The following is a 23,994-nucleotide window of genomic DNA, read 5'->3' on the forward strand; positions in this document are numbered from 1 at the left end:
ATTAATCCTAGTTTGTGTATAAAAGGCTTTTATAATAATAGGCAAGCTCCACAGTTCCCATTCTCTAGTGTAGGGAATTGAAGTACAAGCAGGTAAAATAGATAAAAAGATACAAAGCCCACATGATTTTTACTTTCACTCTTTAATACTGTTTAGGCTTAGAAGGAAGATTTTTCACTTTGCAATACTTTCAGGTACTGTAACCATGTGTTCGTAACCCCAGCAGTAGACATTTGGGCTTTCCTATTCAATGCCTGGGGAGATTGCCTGTGGGATTTGCCAAGGCTGGTGTGCCTCTTGCAGAGCTGCTGAGACTGGCCAACAGGAAAGGTTAGGGTAATAGTGGACCACAGAAAGTTTCCATAACTGCTACCTTCCTCCACAGGATAAATCTAGTTAAAGAACAGGAGGCTGTAGGGCCTTGTCTCAGTCCTGCAGGCATCTTTTTGCACTTGCCTGAATAAAAAGGCAGCTTGCTTTCTTACACACAGTTCACAGGTTCACAGTGCTCCACATCAGTGACCTGTCTTCAGTTGTTTCAATCTGCCAACAAGCTCTGAATTTTCACTAACACATTTAGATTGCCAACTTGATGATTTAAAAAAAAAAAAAAAAAAAGACTAAGTCTAGGGGCAAGTTTTGAGTCATGTTGATGTCATGGAAAAATATTCAGTGAAGATCCTCTGCTTATAGTTGCATTTTAAAACCTTGTCTGGTGCCTGGCTTTTACTCCCTTAATACATTATTATTTTAAAAGAGTAATTAGATTATTCCTTTAAATTATTCTTTTAAAAGTCATCCAGTTTTTTTGTCAAAGGCATGTACCTTATAAGAGTCGGCTACATTGATAGTGTACTCTGCCAGCTTACAGTTTAAAAAGACACCTTCTCCACAAATTCAGGTTGACTAGCATTATCATTAACCTACTTAATCCTTTATTAATAAAATTCTATTTTGGTGGTTTCATTATTTATGATTTGCTATCAGAGGAATAAATTATTTGTGTAATCCTATTTGCTTATTTTAAATATTGTACAAATGAACTTTCTTCCAGAGATCTTGCACTTCCTGAGTATTCTAAGATTAAGTAAAAATCAGTGTTAATATCTGAGAAAACTCCTTGGTTTATATATATATTAAAAATATATGTATATTTTTTAAACCTTTTGGAGTCAGGTTACCTAGACCTGCTGATACAAAAGTGCAGAATGTTAGCAATTGCTTTTATATCTTCCTTGCTGTTGAAATATTTAATCATTCCTACTCATGTTATCATTTCTATAAAATAATTACCAACATTGCCATGAGTATTCCTTCTGTTCTTAGCATGCTGAGGAAAAGTGTTTTCCTTATCTGCTTTAGGTCATTTAAAGCACATAGTGATACCTCTGGAAAGCATGGGTAGCCAAGCAGAGAGGTAGTATTTATTGATATATGAAGTTTTATTCTTTAGTTCATTGTATAGCACACCATGTTCCTTGGTGTTTTTAAATCTGAGAGTTACATTCACCTTGACTATGTCTGGACCTGGGATGTTATTGTTAACGTTTCTTCAGTCATGTTCCCACGACTGTTATGATCTCTTATGAAGACTTTTTTTCCTTTATCAAGAATGCTACTTGTCTCACTTCTCAAAATAAACAGTGAATGTGTGTTTTCCTTTGCAACTGTTTTGGGGTTTTTTTTTTGTTGTTTTTTGTTTTTTTGGGGGGGAATATGACTTTAGAAAAAAAACAGTATTCACCCTTCAGGTGCCTTGGCAGTAAGGTAGCAGTTTTCATAAATGTATGGAGACACGGGGTACCTACAGATGAGGGGATGGTTTAGAGAGATCTATATTTTTGAGTGGTTTTTTAGTAGATAGCTAAAAGTCCATCTTCTGTGTAGCTCCAATACCAGTTTGCCTTTCTGCAACACAGTGATGCTTTCTTGTGCAATTATCTTCAATGTTTTGGGGCTTGGTAGGATTGCTTTCAATTTCTGGACAATCTAAAGTCCCTTACTGTAAATACTGGTTTTATACTGAAATAAGAGCAACTATTTTAAGCTCTTAGCATTTTAGGTGCTTTGCATTAATTTAGACTATTTAACTATTTTTAATGGGGTTTTTGTTTCACCTTCTTTTGGCTTGGTGTGCTTGCATACAGTGCATGTGAATAGTTAGAAGTTTTCAGCCCCTGAACCAGGAGATGGCTCCTTTCAGGCACTGTCTTGTGAGGATTTCCCCTCCTGTTCTAACAGATAATTTGGTTACTCTGCGGTGTCCGCAGAAATTGTTCTCCTGAAGCAGTAATACTGGGAAAACACTTAACATGTTTTGTTTTCTTCTGAAATCTGTTTTAGCTTCTAATGGGGTTTTGGTGTTTGGTTTTCTGTGTTTTGTTTTGGGTGTGTTATGTGGGTTTTTTTGTTTGTTTGTTCAGTCTAACAGCTACTGCTAGTCTGGAGACCACAGTTTGGGAATACCTGATTTACAAACTTCTATTTCTGTGCGATTGGGTTGGCTGTATTGCCTGTGAAGGGTGAAGCTTGAATAAGTTATGCAAGTCATCCAAATGAGAACTGTCAAAACTTTTGTACAACAGAGTACGATTGTAATTATTTTTAAAATTTTATATAATTACATATATATTTAAAAAAAGTAATTTAGCAATTTGTAGTAAGTAGTGTCACCAAAATAATCTTTTAATTGGAAACAGGTGTAGCATTCTGTTGTAAAGTGTGGATTCTCTATTCATTTCCAATTATAAAATCCTCTTGACTTCAGACTTAAGAATGTACTTGATGTTCAAAGTCACTGATAGGAGCTGAGTAATGTTTGTCCTTAGATCTGGGACAAATTGCACACCAGAAGAGCAAGGGATGCTTTTCAAGTTAGTTGTAAGTAGCAACTTTGTTAGTTGCTTGAAAATTTTAACTAAATCCCTTGGGGATGAGATGAGGAGGATGGCAAAGGGAGAAATATTTTAATATTCAAAGTGAAGACACTTGGATACTCTAGAAATGCATGGGGTGGATAAATGAGGTGGGTAAATGCATGCAGTAAAATGCCTTCTTGTCACCAGTGTAGAATGCGTGTGTATTCATATGCATACTCGGTTTGGTTATTGTCTTCTGGATATTGTACATCCCCGATTTCCCTCATTTTTAGTATATTTTTAGTGTAGTAATTTTTAGTGTGTTTCTCCCACTGGATGTTCTGTCTACGCACACATTAGCACACATTAACGGGTTAATAGAGTGGTAACGTTATTTATGGTAAGGTTAGCCTAGGGTAGACGTAGTAGTGGAGAATTGAAACTAAATACACTAAACAGCTATTCAGGAATTATTTGGTTCACAGATACTTGCCCACATATGCTTGGGGGAGGAGGAGAAGAAAGGTCTTTCTTCATCTAAGAGATCTGTACTCCCTCTTTTCCCCTTGCCTTCAGTTATTCATGTGCATCTTCCTGCTGAGACTTCAGTCCCTTTTAGCCTTGCAAACATTTGATTTGTTACTTAGCACAGTATAAGCCTGGTAAGTGGAGGGACAGGAATAGTACTGAGGAAGGAGCCTTCATGGATCAGCCACTGATGGAATAGAAATGTTCTTCGTTTGACATGAGCATATAAATTACAAGTTCATAGGGTCAATCCAAATATAATGTGGAATTTAGTCCACCCCTACCTCCTGTGTATTTGAAGTACATAAAGAGCATTAATAAATTGTTTTTATAGCACAAGATCTGTGCAGTGCTCTGCAAACTGACAAAATATTCCATCTTTTCTTAGAAGTACTTACAAATCAGTAGGATGAAAGTGTCAAAGGCATGTCTTTGGGAAGCAGGTTCTTTAATACCACTTCACGCACTGACATTATTTCTTTTTAAAATATTGTGTTAAAGAAGTTGTGAGAAATCCCTTGACTTCTGTGTTTAACATCTTAATGTACTCTTTAGATTTATTGCTTGGTCAGTTCAATCAGTAGAATTCTTACAGTGAAAGACACCTGCAAATGCCCACACAACTATAAGTATAAAAGGACTTCTGAACTTTTCTAATCTTTGGAAAGCACAATGAAAAAAACGGTTTTTTTCCAGATGATCTTGTCCAAATGTCAACAAAAGCAATAATTCAGTATTTGTTGTCTAAAGCATCATTCCTAAATTGCAACAGTTATAATGGGAAGTTGATTCCAGTAAATTCCAGGTTCAGAATTTCCACATTTTGGATCATTTACATGTGAAGAACAGTTCTTGCTCCAAATAAGACAAATAAGTACTAGGGCTAGATAGCAGAAGTATAATGCTATCTTACAAATGAGAATTTATGCCATGGAGAATTCTGGCAGACCTGAGACTGAACAGTTAAATCCCATAAATCTCATTCAAAATCATAATCTTTTACTTCTTGCAGATTATTAGAGTTGTTCTTGTAGGATCATGGTCTTTCAGAATTTTGAGCAAAGAAGTAGGGGGCAAATCTGTAGTATTAAAATCAAGCTTTGCTAAACCTGTTCTTCTCCTGTCTGGGAAAATTGGTTTTAGAAGATGGCACAGCATGGGGGGGGGGGGGGGGGAATATCTAAAAGAATGTTGGGTGGGTTTTTTTTTTTTTCCATTAGTCACAATCTGTACATACCATTTCCTTATCTCTGTTTTTCAAGAACACATAGGCCAACATTCTTATGATTACCTGTATAGACTGCATTGCTGATCATCACTTGGGCATAGCATTCCTGGTTAAATATGTTTGTATTTTTTTTCTTTTGTTCTGTTACTTTATTACAAAATTTTCCAGTAATGTGATTTTGTTAGGTATGAATCACTTATTAATCTTAAGGTTCAAAATTTGTTTTAGGAGTTTGCAGACAATTCATGGTATGTAGGTTTGACTGCTTTATTAAAAGATAAGACAGTGTCGATAAGTTTGCAAGACTTCAAGGGTTATTGATTGGGAAGCTGCTTGCAGTCAGAAGAAGACTGAGCTAGGATGGAGCGTATGGTGAGATAAAGGCTAGGTTGGGAAAGTGATTACAACTGGGGACCTGCTAATCACTGACCTCTGTAGGGATCCTGTAGTTTATCACTAATCTCACTTGCACTTGGCATTTTTCTGTGTTGCTGCTTCATTGTTCGTAGCCGAGTGAGTAATTTGGCTTGGGATGAGCAGGAGGAGGGTGCTGCAAGTCCAGCAGCTGCACTTCTTGGCACTGGCTTGTTAAACATCCTCAGTGTAGCCAGCAGCGTGCTTGGCACACGTTAACCAATAGTACTTAAACAAATTGTTGTGAAGAGAATAGGAGGTCATTTGTTTTATGCACTTTCTTCAAATTGTGTTGCTTCTCTGTTTTCATTTCCATGTGTTTTGGTCACCATTATTAAAAGGAAAAACGTGCGTAATATTTTCACATGTATTCACAATATATACACATGGGTATTATGTACCTTTAAAATATTAGAGGTAAGATTGTAGGTATAAGACAGATATTAAAACTGTGACAGCCTCTATTAATGAGTAGGCCTATACAGCAGTAGAAGAGGAAGAAATGATTCCTCCGGTGCTGTGGGAAATGTCTAGATATGTAGTAAAACTTTTATGGCTGCATGTGTCAGTCAGTCTTGCTTCTAAGAAGGCGGCAGCACACCAAATCCAAGGAGCAGAGCTGGTTTTCCATTTTAATCAAATGTAAATTTTTTTCACTGTACTGAATAATTGCTGAATAAGAATTTTTAACACCAACAAAATTTGGAAAAGTAATGAATGGACCTGTGCTGGAGGCAGCAAGGATGTTATTCTATAAAATTTGCATACTTTCTTTCTACTTTGTGATAAGTTGGAAAGTGATATTAAGAGTTGTAGAAGAATGTTTATTACTTTGTTGGATGTTTTTCTTGCATCATCCACATGCACCTGTAAGTATAGCTTTTGCAGCTTGTTCCTTGTCGTATTGGATCTGCATATGAAAAATTATTTGAATGTGTTAATTCTGTGGGTAACAGAGATGGGTGTTTTGTTGCTGGATACTTTGTTACTGGATGTGGATGGGGAAAAAACAGTATAAAAATTGATTGCTAGCCACATCTACCGACACCAGTTTAATAACTTTTTAAATTCTCAAAGGTATCACCAATGTTTTGTTATAAACTAACTTTTGGGTAGGCTATCTGTTGTGACTGGTTAACAGTGTTATCAATGATGAAATGATGATTAAGAACCGTAAAAACATGCTTCAAGATTCACTGAAAGATGATTCTCAGTGCAAGTAGGGCAGATGTACTTCATGTCTGCCAGCTGTGGTCACTGTGGCATTCCTACTGGATGATAAATATTGCTTCATTAAAAAAATGTTGGTGCTTTCCATATTGCCAACCAAATAAATTTGTATCAATGCATAGAAAGATCTTTAGTCTGTAAAGGGTTAATTCTGTGGGAATTGAAGTAATTTTTTGCAGTTATGTTCTGTCATCCTCTCATAAACCAAGCATTATCTAGAAGCAGTGGGAAAAGGCTGTTTTACTACTGGCAGGCATTTATAGCACATTCATTGAAGTAGTCCTCAACTACTGAGTTAATGTAGTGCTGTTTTCAGCTCACTATTGCTTTGCATCTTGCTGTTTCAGTTCATTCTGTGTTAAGAGTATTTAGGCTGCACAGCTGTTATACAGATAGATTTATTATGGAATACAATTCCTTGTGTAGTATTCAAAAGCTATATTAAGTTGTGAGCATATCACATTTAGACAAGTGGTTGCAAGAGAAAATTATTTACTAAATGCTTATTAATGTTTGAATTGGTACAGAATGTTTCAAGGTTTTAAGTTTATGAAGTTAGGAAGTACTTGTGGTTCAAAATGCTTGGCGGGATTTTCTTGGCTGAGTTTCTTTTAACTCTGTAGTCCTTGGGCTTTAAGCCTGTTAGACAGCAATTAGGTCATTAAAGTTTTTGTTAATGAAAACACATGAAACTTACTTAAAAAAAAAAAAAAACCCAAAACCAAAAAACCAAACTTATTCCAAGTTATTAAAAAATTCAAATGCCTTGTCAGTTGATCAGTGCAGATTTAACATTCTGTATATATCCAACTCAATTATTTTATTTTATTTTAGTGTGGCCAGCAGGAGCAGGGAGGTGATTGTTCCCCTGTATTTGGCACTGGTGAGGCTGCACCTGTGTTCAGTTTTGGGCCCCTCACTATAGGAAAGACATTGAGGTGCTGGAGCATGTCAGAGAAGGGCAACCAAGCTGGTGAGGGGCCTGGAGCACAAGTCTTATGAGGAGTGGCTGAGGGAGCTGGGGTTGTTTAGTCTGGAGAAAAGGAAGCTGAGGGGAGACCTTATCGCTCTCTACAACTACCTGAAAGGAGGTTGTAGTGAGGTGGGTGCTGGTCTCTTCTGTCAGGTGTCTGGAGATAGGACGAGAGGAAATGGCCTCAAGTTGCGGCAGGGGAGGTTTAGGTTGGATATTAGGAAAAATTTTTTTTACTGAAAGGGTTGTCAGGCATTGGAACAGGCTGCCCAGGGAAGTGGTGGAGTCACCATCCCTGGAGGTATTAAAAAAGCATGTAGACAAGGCACTTCAGGACATGGTTTAGTGGGCATGGATGATGGTTGGACTCAATGATCTTGAAGGTCTTTTCCAAACCTAAATGAGTCTATGATTCTATGACTTTTAAATGTCTATTGCTTTAGTTCAAATCTGGTTGGAAGACAAAGCTCTGGGATATAGAGCCACTGAAATATAACCTGAAGAAAGTTTACCATGATGCTACTTTGTAAGTAAGGCATAGATTTGTTTCTAAAATAACAGCATATAACTTTTGAAACGTGAGTCAGGAGGTACATGATAAAGGTGATCAAGGAGCTGATGATTCACAGTTGCTTTGTGTAGGAAGTCCTTCTGCACAGGTCTGATGGGAAGTGTTGGGACTGAGAAAACTGGCCAAAGTTGCTTTACTTCTCACGAATATTTTGTGAAAATAAAATAGGATCTGAAGAGGAAATAAATTTCACTTGGGCATTACTTTGCCTTGCTAGCTGGTATGTCTACACACTACCTTACAGCCATGTTTACACAAACCTGTGCAAATGAAAACATTCAATGAGGATTTTGGCATTTAATAGTGTTTTTGCATACCCCTCTCCTTCTTCCAATTAATGTCGGGTGCCGTAGTGAGTTTCCTCATGTTCCCTTAATGCTGAGCATTAATGTTTCTGAATTTCCAGCTATAACAAAAAAAGATAATATTTCCATATGTGTAGTGAGCAGTGACTGAGACAAGACCCTCTTGACAGAGGGTGGAGAGGGCGTGATCAGACAGAGGCTATCACATACCCCACAAGATCTGCTGTCGAGTAAACCTGCAAGACATTTGAGGGTCTGCTTTGGCTTTCAGTGTCACTGGCTTTCTGAAGTTTGCATGCTCATAAGCACTCATATTCCAATAAGTTTGTTTTTTACAGTAACCTCTACATTTTTATGCTCTTCTGTCAATCTGTAGAGAATCTAAATAATTAAGAAAGGTATTTGATAAGCTAAAAAACACCAAAGGCATTCTGCTTTGATATATTTGGCTATGTGTTTGAACTTTATTGGATGCCAGAGACTGCCGGAGCATTGATCAGACATTATGTATGGGACCTACCTATTTGTTAAACCAATGAGGAAGTCTTCTCAAACTTGACATTACCCACCTTTCAAGTACTTGACTCGCTCACTACATGGAGTAGTTGATAAGTATTTTCTCTTTCTATTGATAAGTAAACACTACCCATGATGTTTGCTTACAAGGCTTTAAATAGTGAGAATAGCATCGTGCCTAGACTGGAGCAGCTGAAGTGTGTTGAAATGACAACAGGCGATTTGTAGTCAATACTCTTTCACCTTTCCATTTTGTTGATAGTGAAACCATCATGGGATACTGCCAGTCGGCAGGATGCTGGGAAACCTTTCTGTGTAGCGTCAGTGAAGCTCCAGGGGCTGTTGATGGAGTCCTTCCTCTTCTCTCATGAGCAGTGTAATAGATGTGCTCTAGCGGTGCCTGGGACAGCTCACCTTCTCTCTCCCGTCCTTCTGCTGTGTGAATGTGAAGATGGTGCTGCTCGCACAGTGCTCCAGTCTTGCAAAAGGCATAACAGGGTGTGGTTCCACAGTACAAGACAGAACCAGGAACAGGACTCGCGTGTGGGCTCAATGTGTGTTTCTGTAGTGTGTGCCTGTTGATTTTTGTTGTTGTTGTTTAAAAATGTGTACCTTTAACATTGTGACACTACTGCAGGTTTGAGAGTCATACCTAAGTGTTTGCCCTGGGAACGTGTTTGGGAGACTCTCTATACAAAAGGCACCGTCTTGTACTTGATCCTAGGTTGCTTTCCAAACCCTTCATTGAAAAGCCTGGCCATTTGAACACAGGTTAAATATTAAGTTAATCCAGTTCTAATTCTTGATAAATATTTAGGCAGTGCAATGTCAGGCAGCCTTGACTTTTCTCGATCATTTCTTAGAACCAAATTTAGTATAGATTGGGCTAGCCTAGTCAGCTTTTTTCCTTTAGTATGAACCTGCCAAACTTTTAAAGTGATAACATTTAAATAACATGATTTTATGCATTCTTATCTAACAATTTTTTGCTTGCTACACAAACCATAATTTAAATCATAATTTTTTTAGCCTCTGTAATTGACTCTTGTACAAATATTTGTTTTAAAGCCTGCCTGAAATACTGCATACTTCAGTCGAAGTTGTTTATCGTGTGGTATAAGATTCTCATTTTCTGGAAAGAAAATGCTGAGTCTGGTTTAATATGAACAGCATGATTCATCCTACTTCATATAATTTTGCATGCTAGGTATTTTATTTGCTTGGCGCCCAATAGCTGTTAGAGGCAAATTGCTTCAGCAGAAAAATGTTAACTTTCTTCCTCCCTTTGTTACAGCAGAGCTGCCATTTTTCAAGCAAACTATTGTTGACTGGACTACCCATAGTTATCAAGATGATAATCTTGCAGAGATGTTGTTCCAAGAGATTCAAACTTCCTCTTCCTCTCTACTCATACAAGATGCACTTTTAAAATTAACAATAAGCATACTTTAGTTTTTCCTCTTACAAAATGACATTTAGGGATTTTTGGTAGTAAGAGAAAAAAATCAGAAAAACCAAAGGAAGTACTGTTTTAGAAGTGCAATTGCAATAGCATGGAGCTATTTGTCACTGAAATGGGAATGTGTAAGAAAGGCTACTTTTTCTTCTTATGAGGGCTGGATGACACATGCATTGTTTACAAAAGGGAATGCCTAGTTGTGTAAGATGACATTCATTTTCAAATAGATAGGTATCATGGCTTATTACTGCTTACCTTTGGATAATACTCTGAGTGGTGTTATGGGGTGTTTCGTAGTTCTAACTGTGTCATAATTGGGGCAGGCATAGGCACTTAGTGTTTTGTTATGCACATACTTGATAACTGTCTGATTCTTGACATTGTTCAGCAGAGACTTCAAGATTTTTTAAAAAAAATGTTGCTTGATAAACTTCTGAGCCTTACTGGAGAACTTTCACACTAAGTTTTAATATACAAACATGCCAGTTTGGTGGCATAACCAACAAATACAGCACTAAGTAGTTTTTCTGAAATTGACAAATACATTGCTACTGTCTTGCAACCTCAGATAGCAACATCAGAGGACAACCACTCTGCATAAGGCACTACATTCAGTATGTGCTACCTACAGGTAAATATTGCATATATGGTAGAAGAGAAAAGTCTGTTTTGCTGTCTTGACCAGTTGTATTGCCTGAGTTTTGTACCCAACTGGAATGTACATGAAATGAAAGGATTTTTAAGGATTTAAGGGATGAGTGTCAAGAGCTGAATGATTCAGCCACGGTGTAAGTTTGGTGTGGGTTTTCTTGTTGTTCTGAGTTGAAGTTTTTGTTCACTTTTCATGTTGTTTTGTTGGTTTTATTTTACTGCTTAGTATATTCATCTTCTAAGATGATACCAGCTATGTGTTAGTTTCATGTAGGAAGGAGAAATGTCTAAAGGTGTCTCTACCTTTGCTCATTGATAATGAAAGGGAAGCTGGACCTTTACCCTTTTTATGTAAACATACTGATAGGGATATTTTATAACAATAAAAAATTGCAGTAGTTCTTTTTTACCGATTGGTTATGTAAGAAATGGAATTGGGTATGTCATCTATTACAGTAGTGCTGTTTGAGTGTGTTAAACGCAGATCTATAAAAGCCACTTTTATTCATGCAACTTAGTTTTTATAGGTTCACTATGATGCTAACAGATTTTCTGAATTGTATTTATAAGGACAATTGATGCAGATATCTAGCAGATTTTAAAAAGAACCTAATTTCCAATGTCTTTCTTTTATAGGAAAAACCTCAGATAGAGGTCCATTTCCATTGTATGGTAGAGATACGGGGTTACCAGGCTGTCAAGTAAGTATAGTGATGATTGAAAGCAAATGGAATAATCTTAACTAAAATTTAGTTTAAGTTACTTGAATGTGTCAGGCTACCAAACATAACAAACAAGAATGTCTTCCACAATTTGCAGAATAAATTTTCTGGGTTCTGTGTGGTCAAATTGCCTTGCACTTGCATACATCCGCTTAGAGGGGATACTTTTGCTATGTGCAAGTAGAACTGGTTCTGTTGCTCATGAGCGTGAAGTCCTAAGTTTTTAGTAAAAGGGAGATTGTTACTAGTCTGAACATATTGAGCAATGTGCTTCAGTTGTGTGTATCACATCTTTCCTACAGATCATTATGAAATTAGTTTTCTTACCCTTTGTAGTTATTCGTACCTCTCTCCAAGTCTGCAAACAGAATTGTAGACCAGTATTGACTGAACATCAGGATTAGTCTGTGAAACTCACATTTTCACATATAATGGGTCAAAAAATACCAATAATTGGTGAATATAGTTTGTTAGTTAACTGTTACTTCTGGTGGAGATCATGTGCATTTTTAAAGGAAAACTGTTACTACGCTTTCAATGTTTAACAATTAGGTTATCCAGTATAATACTGTATTATTTTGTGGGCTTGATAATACGTTTTTTAATTAAGAAAACTTTATTTTTATGTCTCTAAATCTTCATTTTAGAGTGAATATTTTTTCCATGTTATTTCTAATGAGCGGCATTAAGAATACTCCATTGAACATTGTTTAAGTCTGTTTTGAATGTACAGGAAGTTTGCGTGTATAAAAAGTATAATTAGCATTTGATTACACTCAGTATTTGCTGACAGAGATTTAAATAAAAATATATAATGTTTTTAATTCTAAGAAATTAATTTGTTATGCTTGTTTTCTCAAAGAGGAATCTTTTTTTAATTTTACTGTCAGTAGACTATTTGCTTTGAACTGATATTTTTAGGAACATCTCTCTTGGAGGATAAAACTTCGCATGTGAGTTTGACATCTTGGTTTTGAGTCTCTTAACCAGTAGTTTGGGAAGTGTGAATGGGCAGCACCATGTGGCAATGCAGTCCTAACATCACTTCCCCTATTAAGAAAGGATCATTCTCACAGTCTTACTACTTCTCTGCAACACAGATGTGACAAACAAAGACCCATTTGTAATTGTAGGGGTGAGCTTTCAGTAATATTCTCACAAAAAGCAGTATACCTCTTTAAGTTCATGTTATGGACTTCACATCATTGCCAGTCCAGACAGTAGAACATTGTATTAGTGTTATTACTATTGTTCAAATAACTCCGTAGGTACTGTATTTAAATATAATAACTTGATGTTAGTTTGGAAGCAAATTAATTTCCACATTACTCTTTCATTAAGTTGATGTTCTGTGTCGGAAAATGGGTTTCTGTTAACTTTACATAAAATTCTGTTTTGCTTTGCAGTAATGAATGTAATTTTTGTTGTTTGGCTTCTCACTTAGGAAAATACTTTTATATCTCCTAATTGTTTATACCTGGTACCATTTAATATTAATTTTTTTACATGTAGGTATTTTAAAGCCAAAATCTTATACATATTTGTTTCTATTAACATCACTTCTAATACAGTTTATTCCTTTGATAAGCTTCCTACTGTTTCTTCTCCCACAGTTTCTTCCTTCTTAAACATTTTTAGTATATGGGGAAAAATGTTATTGTAGGTAAATCTGTTTTGGTTTTATATTCAGGATAATAGAAAATGATCATAGAGTTAACTTTCAATTAAATTTTAATTCAATTTAAATTTATGTGATAAGTTACACTTTGTACTTTAATTTGGTCTTATCAGTTAAATCTGACAGCGTTTGAAATCATTTGCTAGCTTGGAACATGGTGGGATTTCTGAATCTTTTGGGGGTTTTTTTGTATTTTTCATAAATCCATGGCAGTGCCTGAAATAAGCTCTCATTGTAGCTGCAGTGTTTGAAAGCTATCATAGAGAAGGTCAAAAGTGATCCTGAGAGGTCATTTTGGCAACCCAAATGAAGAATCAGCTGCATTGTCTCTGAGAGCTGCTCATATAGTCAGTTCTTAAAGACCTCTAGAGGTGGAGGAGACTGCATGACCACACTGAGTTTTGTTTTCCATTACTTAAATGTACTTACTCTTAAAAAGATTCCCTGATGCCTTATCTAAATATCATTGTAATTAAAGCATCTAACTGTTGTCTTACAGACAGTGGACACAGAGAAGAATCTATAATCTTTTAAGTCTGTAGAGGCTGGAAATCCAGTAGATTATTAAGATGATAAGGAGTCCTTAGAAAAGATAAGACATAGATGGATTTAATTTTTACATTGGTGTGTTTAGTGCAGAGTATAGTGCAGGTATGTTTTTAATAGCAGCTGTGTAACAGGGTCTATCTCAGATTGAAATATTGGTAGAAAAGCTTATGCTCTGCTCTAGATGTTCTCCAGTAGGTTCACAACCCGAGGGAATTCCAGTGTTTTAAACTAGGTAAAGTACCTCATCTAAGGCCCTACCATTATGGCAAAAAGAAATTTCCTGGATCTTTCTGGCAACGCTGTTAATTTTTTGCCATGTGGTATTTGCCCTTTTTCATAAAAAATATCTAATCTTTGATACTTGTTTGATTGGTGATGGTCTAAAATTTCCCAATACCTTGTTATGGTAATGCTGGCCAGCTTGTCATTCCTCAGCCTATATTTTTCAGTTTACTGGTTCCATATGCAAAAATGTTATTTACTTTTTAACACATTGCTTCTACCTTCTCTAAATTTCAGTGCAGTTTTCAATTCCAGGCTTGCACTGCATTTGTAGATCCTTCTGGGTTGCTTTGTGAATTTAGTAAATGTGGTCTTCATTTTTCATCCAAGTCACTAATTTAGAGGTGGAATGATGCCCAAAACAGATGCCTGCAAAGTCTCAGTTAATACGTTCAGCCAGTTTTGATCATGAACTCCTAGCTACTTTTTTTCAACAGCTATGCTCTGTATTCAGCAGTAGTTTTAGTTGTCCTTGGTTCCTTAGTTCACCTGTGAAAGTAGTAAAAGCCTTATTAAAACCCCTCTTATGCTGAGAAGGGAGTGAGATTGGTTTTACGTAGTTTATTCCAGCTGAATACATATCACTTCTTTGTTATCTTCTGGCATTTGCAGTCTTATTTTTCCAGTATTCTTCCAAAAAAAGAAATTTAAAATGTTGAGCAATTATAAGCCACTGCTTTTGTTCCTCCCTGAAACAAACAAACCAAACCTCATTTGTTTGTAGTCTCCGCACTCTCTCCGAACCGAGTTTTCAAAAACAGTGGGTAAGGTTTCTGAAATTGTACGAATGGCAAGAGCCAGACTTCTGAGTATCTTATTGGGTACAGATGAATTAGAAAATACCTAACTTCTCCAAATACTCTCTAACCTGTTCTTCTCTTACCAAAGTTCTTTCCGTATGTCATTGGGGTAAATGGCATTAATGACCTGGTGTGGATGTGTGACAAGTTTTAATTTTTACTTCCTGTTATGTTTACAGAGGGCTGGAATGAAAACTTTTAAGGCCACTGTCAACTGAAATGTTTAAGACTCTTACTGTCACTTCTCACCCTTTACAGGAAATTATTTAAGCAGTGATTTGTATGGACTGTTAGCTACCTACAGGCTTTATATTTAGGCTGTAAGAGTTTAAGTGTCATTGATTTTCAATGTAGCTTAAAAATCTAAGCAACTAAGAAATGTGATTCAGGTATAACATATAGTCACGAGAATGTAAATATGAATAATTTATGAATAAATTATTAATACTTTACCAAAGAGGTAGTGCATACTTTCAGATTTTATTTCCATCAGGTGTTTTAAGCAAGCCAAAAAGGAGCATCTTAGAGTATAGCACTTTGCACTGGGCCCATTCATGCAAGTAACAGTGTTGAATAAGGTAGTTGCATTTGTCTTAAGCTGTGTTTTTTATGTGGTTTAGTGTTAATGGTGTATGTTTGTGTGCTACATTAAAACCTGTGCTTGTCTAGTGCTTTGCAATAAAGTTCTGAATCCTCTTCCTTTTTTGGCTTTATTTGTACTTTACTGCATACTCCTTCTTGTTCTGACAGGTCTTCACTGTATTCTGCACCTTTCCAACTCTTACTGCCTTTTTTTTCTCTCCGATGTTCATACAGTATGTAGACTCTAAATGGATGGGTAAGATGACAACTCGAGGCTTATGCAGAGCTGGTTCAGATGAATATCAAAAACTTTTACCTGGACAAAGAATCAAAAGCTTTTAGAAGAAATGTAAAAACTATATTTTGCTGTCAGAATGAAATGCAATGCTACGTGGCTTGACACAACATCTCTATTTCTGTCTTTGAATTGGGGGGGGAGGGGTGTTTGTGATTTTTGTGTGGGATTCCACCATTCCTGTTGGCTGTGTAATTGCAGATTTGGGAAGGGCATCTTTTCACAAATCTTAAATCAGATATAGATTAAGTTTTCAGAAGGCTTCTTGTAGTAAAAAGGGTTTTCTTCACATTCGTGTAATTTAATACTGAGAACTGTAGCTTCTGTAAAAGAGATGAGATTAGTCTTCAGATACTGAATGTATGACTCCCATTTCCAATATCATCAAAAAGGTACCCAGCTGTCACTGCACATTGCTTTGACAGGTCTGAGCTCTAAGCAAGCCAGGAATCTGTGGTATTTTCAAAGTGAAATTGAGATAAATGTGCAATACATGTGTGGCTGTTAGACTAATTCTTCTAATTGTTTCTGTGGGTCTTCACAGAAGCTAACTTTATCCCCATGAGCCTGTAAGTGCCCCAGCTAATTGGCATAGAGCGAGGGGGATACTTCTTTAGCCTAACAGTGCCTGTTCTCATGTGCTTGGCAAAGTCTGTCTCTCCCCACTGGCATCAGTAGGCTGAAGATAGTAAATTATTTGTGACTATCCCCTAAATATTCTGTTTTAATTCTAAATAATCATGCATGAAAAATAGACATTATGGATTTTTTGACATGTGGAGATAACACATTTACCTTCCCTTCATCATGATTTCAAGTCCGCATACTATCCCATGCACGAGAAAGGAGATAAAATCGAGTGCTAAATGTAATGGATGTTAGGCAAGAACTGAAGAGGCATTCACCAGTTTTTGTCTAAAGTCTAACCTTTCTATAAAGAGACGTATCTTAATTTACCCTATTTTTCTAACTCTCTAATCTGTATGTTCTATATGATGATGGGACACTTTAAATGTTACAAAATCCATTTAGAAAAAAGTTTAATTGATGATAGATGTGTAGAATACATGAATGCTGGAGGCAGCTATGGATTATATTTACTAAATACATTTCACTTAGTCTATGTAAAATTATATGTATAATACTGCATAAAATATATACTACTCTATATAGTACATGGTATATATACATATGCTACTATATTTCATGCAGTATGAAATATATATTACTACACAGACATCATATGAAGAATTTATATGATACTGTGTATACTATATATATTTTATTTAGTAGTGGCAGAAGAATTTTAAACTCATTTATGCCGCTATTATTATACAAGTTTTGTGCATATTGGTAAGAAATAAGGCTGCTTCAGAATCTTTTTTTTTTTTAAATGAAGAAAAAACTTCCAATAGAAAGCTGGTCCATCAATGTTTCCAGTAATACTGCTACACCATCTTCCCTTCAATAGCCATCAGCTCTGCTATTGCTGTGAAGCTAATGTGAGGTGACTCATTTAGCAGCATATTATTGCATCATTGCAACGTGATGTAAGGCACATCAGGCATTATTGAATTAGCCTGAATTTTGCAGTGTGACAGCAGCATTTTATGCACATTAGCACCATACTTAGTGCTCCTTATGGGAATATACTTCAAGTAAACATATTGAAACATAATTTCAGACAAATTTACAGGATTTCCCAATTTCTTCTTTATTAGGAAAAAAAAAATGCTTCACTGGAATATTAAGACAGACGTAGTGGCCTTTGTGCATCTTCAGAGCATGTTTTGAGTTTCTTAAATTACTTTAAATGTATGCTGTTACTTGGGTAGTACATTGGAGAAAAAATTAGCTGACTTCTCCCTGATTGTTGAAGTAAGTTGGAACAAACTCATCCATCTTCCACCTTTGCTATGACTCAGTACATAAACATTCTCCTCATCTGGTTGCCAGTCGGAGAATGCTAGATTTGTGTATGCCTGACTCACTTGTGCTGAAAAATATTACAGAATTTAATACAATATAGGTATTGAGCAATGGGAATTCACACTGTTGGCTTTTTAGCAAAAATTTGTGACCTTTCTTTCTTTATTGACTTACGAACAACTTTCTTCACAATTTAATGTGGAACTTTATGAATGTTTGCATCTTGTCTGCAAATTTAGGAATGTATTAAAGAATAAGTTTACAAACATGAAAAACTGTATGTATTAGCTGTTACACCCTTCACAGTCTAAAAAGTTCGTTTTATTTTTGTGCAAAAAAATACACTATAAGAACTTTGAAATAAACCCCAAAAATGCCATTAGCACCAATTTCTTGGGCAATTTAACAGATGATCATTTTGGCAAAAGAAATGTTTGCAAGTGTATGTTACTTTGCGTAGTCAGTGGTTTGCCTCTTTCAAATTTAAAAAGACTTTAAAGCAGTTTGAGCAGAATGCAAATCTAAAGAACAATCCTGTAGTGCTGGGGAAAATAGTATCTCAGAGCACACGCTCTCTAACAGCCATCTCACAGGTTCAAGAAGTGTAATAAGAGTAGAACTCCAGAAATCTGAGTTGTCTAGAGAACATACAAGCTCGCTCATACTGTGCATAGGCAAAAATGGCAACTTTTTTGTCTTACAGGTGAGGTGGTGAGGAATATGCCAGCAAGAGTGAAAACAAGTGTCCATAGTAGGATGTAGATACCAGCTTGCTGATAGAGAAAAATTAACAGAACTGAATAGCACCAACTTAAAAGTATTTTTAATATGTTCATAAACTATAAAATTGTAATGTGTATATAGTATAATGGAGAAGATTAACTGATTTTATTTTTTTAGTAAAGCATCAGGTAACATTAAACAGCTGGAAGAATAAGCATACAGACAAAAATGTGAATGTTAGGAGGTAAGAGTATAAAAACGTATGTGGGAAGCAGAAGGGAGATTTACTGACGAAATTGGAAAAGCAAAGAACAGTATGAAAAATGAATGCAGGAAGGAGCTATGGATTATGTTTACTAAATACATGTTTTTACATGTATTTCATGTATACATGAAATCTGTATTCATGTATACATCTGTTGCACATGCTTTGTAAGAACAAAAAACTTGGAAGTGGCAAGAGTGAAAGAAATGAGTGATTGTGAATAGTGGGATAGAGTAGTTTTAGTGGTATCTGACAGCTGAGATGTTACTTAAAATGTGTGAGTCAAAGAAGAAAAGGGTATTTGTAGCACATCTCATTTTAAAATGTGGTTGTTCTTTAAATGTGTATGAAGGCTTCCAAACAAGTCTTTCTTGGTCTGCAGTTATAGCCCCCAAATAGCAGCATGGCAGCATGTCTCTGCAGTTGCTCCTAGGATGCTTTGCTAAGTTTTTAACAATTCATTACAAGGGCTATTGTGTTAGACCACTACTAACATGCTTTATTGTGGCATTACATGTCAAAGAATAGCGAGCACTAGATGTCTTGGTGGAAGATGAAAGAAGTAATGGACAACTGTGTTGAACATACGTATTAAGTGTTTCTTTGCAGGGCCAGTGAGTACTTCATACTTTCTTCTTGGGTAACCTGATGTATGTCTGAAGTTTGCATATGCAAGCACTCTTGCACACATTCAGAGTTCTGCAGTTTTCATTTCTTCCTGTAGGAATTCTGTTCATACCCTGAAACTTTTTTTATTGCTTGTCTCTATTCTATCCATGCTTGGCTTCCTTGAGAGAAATGATTAGACAGTTATTCTGTGTTGAGGATGTGCCATCTGCTCCTATAATATTGTACTGTTATTGAAATATTTATTTTAAAAAGGGGAGGAGAGGGGACTAATGAAAGAGTTTAAATTAATAGAAAAATGTAAATAGCTTGTCTCAGGAATGATTGGAAATAGTCATATTTAGACCACACCTAGGTGGTAGACAGTAGAGGAAGTAATATTGTGGCAAAAGGGATGCTAAAGTGTGGATAATTCTCTCTGGAGAATGTTAGGCTAAACCTTGTAGCTAGTGTGGCTCAGATCCCTTCAGGTTTGTTTTTTTGTTTGGTTGTTTGGGTTTTTTTGGGGGTGGTGGTAGTGGTGGTTTGTTTGGGTTTTTTTTAAGACTTCCAGGTTTATAAATTAGATCTTTTAAAAAAAAAAAAAACCAAACCATATATAGAGAGAATATACACTTCAATATAATTGTGTACAATAAGGAAAAATATGCATACTTTAAACATGGTAATTATAAAAAAGCGTAGGTGCTATGGAGGGGCTACCATTTTGTACTTAAAAAAAAAAATTTAGAATTTACTTTGGTGCTAATAAAAGATGTCAGATTGCATCAGCTATGGACCCACAAGTTTAGGGTTTTGGTTTTTTGTCTTTTTGTTTTTTTTAAACTACTGTATCTATTCAACAGCAACAAGAAAGCTCTTTCTGCTCACTGCTGGCAGTATGTTTGAAGATGCTTTAGATGGATCTTTCCAATGAGGCAGAAAAATACATGATATTCTGGACCTTTTTTATCTGTGGGGCCTTAGAAAAGCCTACAAGCAGTGGCACCAGTTGCTTTTCTTCCTTCCTCACATAGTTTTAGAAACAGTGTACAGAACGTAATGTCTATTTAAATCCAAGTAATACTGAGTTATGGAAGTACAAAAAATTTTGAGGCTTATACATCTGTGGGGTTTTTAATACCAATATAACTTTAAAGCTGACAAACTGATTTTATTTTGTAAATTTTCTCTTTTTAATCTCCTCTTCTCTGACACCTTTGATATCAGGTGTCTCCCCAAAGCAGATTTTTACAGCTGAGCTATCAATCTCTAAGAAACACAGCTTCTGAAGGAAAGGGTGACACAATGTTAACTGAAGCAGCTGACTGGATTCTGCCAGCTGATACCATCTTAAAAGGTTGGAATAGGGAGGGGGATACATAGTTTAAGGGCAGATGGAATGTCCAAACTTGATTTTATTTTGCTTCATTTTACTTCTCAAGTAAAAGCAAGCAATATTAACTTTCTCTTGATTATGATTTATTAGAAGTGAATTACTTACTGTGCTATTGGGAAAATATATCCTGTCTCAGCAGATAAGGAGCCTGCAGAACCTTTTTAGAAAGTAAAAATGTACTGGGCACAGGCTAGATTTCTCTTTCCAGAGCTGGAGGTGACCACCTGAAGTTAATCAGGGAAGACATCCCCCCGGAATGAAGTGGGTAGCAGGTGTTAGGAATTAGTTATAGTTAGGGGAGGGATGCTATTTATAAAAGGGGAGCAGCCTTGCAAAGAATCATTTTCAATGTCTTAAGCAGACAAACTGTTACTTGTCTTTGCCCTTCTCTTTCTCACATTATTTAGGATTGGCAAATTTGCTTGCCTCCTTTTAATTTTTGATTGTGTTTGATTGTATTTAAGGTAATAAATATCCTGTAAATCAATATATATAGTATCTCACACATTGCTGCATAAGGAAGTAAAAAGCATGTTACACCATGGAGTGCAGATAAAATTTCTTTGGCCAATTACTGTTGGTCTCCAGCTAATCTTACTGCCTCAGAGCTGGGTGCTCCGCAATTACAAATTTATGGTATAAATGGAGGATGGGGAAAAGATTAGCTCAATTCTCTTCTCCCAGCCATACCTGTCTGTTTGAATGTGCTGGATTGCCCTTTGGATTTTCTTGAAGTATTTATTCCTTTTGTCTATAACTACTCTAGCATGTTGAGCCACCATTTTGCCTTCCTTTCTTACTTCACAGGGAGATGAAGTCCCTTCCCAAACTTTGCATCTGCACAGATAACTGCTTTCAAGATGAATAGAGGCCTTGAGTAGAATTGGGAAGGGGAAGATGAGTGGTGTAAGCAGCCTGTTACTTAGCATTTGCTGCCTGGGATGGGCTAGGAGAGACTGTAGCTGGAGCAGATAGTCAGTGGATGGAAAGAAGCACAAGACACATGAGCCATTTTGATTCCTCTTCCATGGAATTAAACCATCCAACTTGCATTGGTTTCAGTTGTGTTGTGGAGTGCTTTTCAAGATGATAGTGTTCCTGATGGCACAGATTTCTATAGAAAATATAGGGAGAGAAGGATAACATTTATTAAGGGGAGGGGAATTGTAGCCTAAGATACTTACCAGACTTTACTAGCACCCTAGTATTGGACTTAGCTTTCACTTGATCATATGTGAAAACATATGGGTCTTCCATGTTAAGTCCTACCAATTATCTGGTTGCTATATTAATGATAGCTTTTGAACCTTCATTATGTTACATGTTTTCTGACTTGGTGCTTAGAGCAAGTGAGATTTTTCCCTTGGTTGTGTGGGAGAGGAGATGCACAGCTTTCATACCATATACATGAAACATTCTACTAATGGTCTGAAATCTTTTGAAATCATTTTGCTGAAGATGCAGAGGGAGAAGCAGATGCAAGGATAGTTTGAGCTTGATAATATCCTTTATAGCCTGACTTCTGTAAATAAGATTCAGCATAAAATCTTTTATTATAATGTTGACTTCTCATGCTCGTATCTTGTGATCATAGAGAAAAGCAGGAAGGCTGGTACCAAAAAATTTCAGAAGTAGATGAATAACCCCTCAGCTGCTTCTCTTCCGACATTTTCCAGTTCTCCGCAAACCTTCTGCTTTTGTATAATAATCACAGTAAGGAAGCTGTTCAAACTACTGTTTTCATAATGTAGCGAAAAGATTCAAAGGTAAAGGGAGGGGAGTCTGACCTGTAATCACAATGCTTAGTAATGCTTTCCTAGAATTCAGTCAGCAATGAAAAAATACCTTGCCCGGGGGGATGAGCGAAGACAAGCTGAGCCAGCATAACCTCGGGGATTGGACACCAACATCAGCAGGGTGCCACTTTTAGAACTGTAAGACAGAATTTGTAGCCTTGCCAATATGTGGTATCAGTGCAGGGAGGCCACTATTGCAAAAGAGAAGGAAGGGAGTTATTCAAAATATTTGTATTAATCGGGTGCTTTAAAGCCACTTAGATGCAGAAGGAATACAAAATGTTTCCTTCCCTTCACATTTAATTTTTACTCCTCCCACTGCTTAAAAATACCTATATGGAATTCTGAATAAACTTCTTCCTTCTCTCTCCTCTGTCCCTATGCTCAGTCTCAGTATATTTACACATAAACAGAATTATCCATAGTAGCAGATTCTGCTTAGGTATACACATTGAATAAGCAGCTCTTGGTGATCCAGAAAAGCTTTGATGTAAAAAGAGAATATATTGATACCTTGATATTTTTCAGTGTTAACATTAATTGGGAAGACAGTAAACCTAAATGTCTGTTATTTTGTTTATGATATTGCATCACTTCAGTATTTAGTACCCTAGGTAGCTGTTTTTTACTCCAGTGAGCTAGATTAGCCTGATTACACTGGCAGGATGCAGTTGATGGATGACTGTCATTATCTTCTTAAACTTGCATGATACTTTAGGTATAGGAGATGATAATTAAATTTTCAAGAGACTACATTGAGATTATAAGATCTGAGTATTTTTTTAAAATGAGGAATATGTTTGCAATTATCAGCATGTTGTTAGAGGATCTTCTCCTGGGATGTTTTATTAGCAACCCCTGATTTCCTTTAAATTGATGAAGAAAAAATTCTCAATTTCTCATATAACACTTTAGATGTTGTTTTGGGTTTTTTTAATTCTGATATTTTCCTCCTCCTGAGACGGACCAAAAATGTATCTGATCAAATCTATTGGTAATGGCTTGAAGATGTACAGGTTAGCACAATATATTTAATGAAACCTTGTTTGAGACAAAACACTAGAGAGGATCATAATTAATGCCTCATTTTCTGCCAGTTGCTATTGATTACTCATTCAGGGTTCCTTTGTTCTCAAAATGGTGACACTGTATTTCACATTACTATTTGATGATATTCTCAGGATGAGATTCTTTAACAACATGCTGATAATTGCAAACATATCTCTGAATTTAAATTTAAAATGGATTTACATGATATGTCAGTGTTTTTTCCAAATTCAGCTACTATTTTAGAGTGCATATTTATTACAGTTTCCAAAGATTGGAGACTTGAGTAAAGTGAAATTTAACACTTCATATTTTGGTTATATTTTTGGCTTAAACTGCATGACATGGAACTCAGGTGAGGGGTGTTTGTGCAGCCCAAACCTCTGTACTGTACTAGTATCTCACAGAGGAATTATTTGTTAACGTTTTAATTTTGTGCTAGGTTTTCCTTTGAAATCACAGTAAAAACATACATAACTAACTGGGGGATTTTGCAAGTTTAGCAGAGTTTGACTTTCCATTTTGTTACATTCTTTTAAACTAGTTCATGCAAATTGTCAGGTTTATCTATAAGGCAAGATGTGAAGT

The 23,994-nt window shown here is 36.1% G+C and overlaps 1 protein-coding gene across 10 annotated transcripts in view; it reads left to right on the forward strand.

Moving 5' to 3' along the window:
• Positions 1-23,994, forward strand: part of TCF12 (transcription factor 12) — a 174,752-nt gene that overhangs the window by 89,467 nt on the left and 61,291 nt on the right. For all 10 annotated transcript variants that reach the window (XM_052807253.1, XM_052807257.1, XM_052807258.1 and 7 more), the window contains one exon: positions 11,370-11,434. In XM_052807253.1, coding sequence (XP_052663213.1) covers positions 11,370-11,434 — 65 coding nt within the window. The remainder of the gene's footprint in view (positions 1-11,369; positions 11,435-23,994) is intronic.

This window comes from Harpia harpyja, chromosome 14, assembly GCF_026419915.1.
Source record: "Harpia harpyja isolate bHarHar1 chromosome 14, bHarHar1 primary haplotype, whole genome shotgun sequence".
NCBI classification, from domain to species: Eukaryota; Metazoa; Chordata; class Aves; order Accipitriformes; family Accipitridae; genus Harpia; species Harpia harpyja.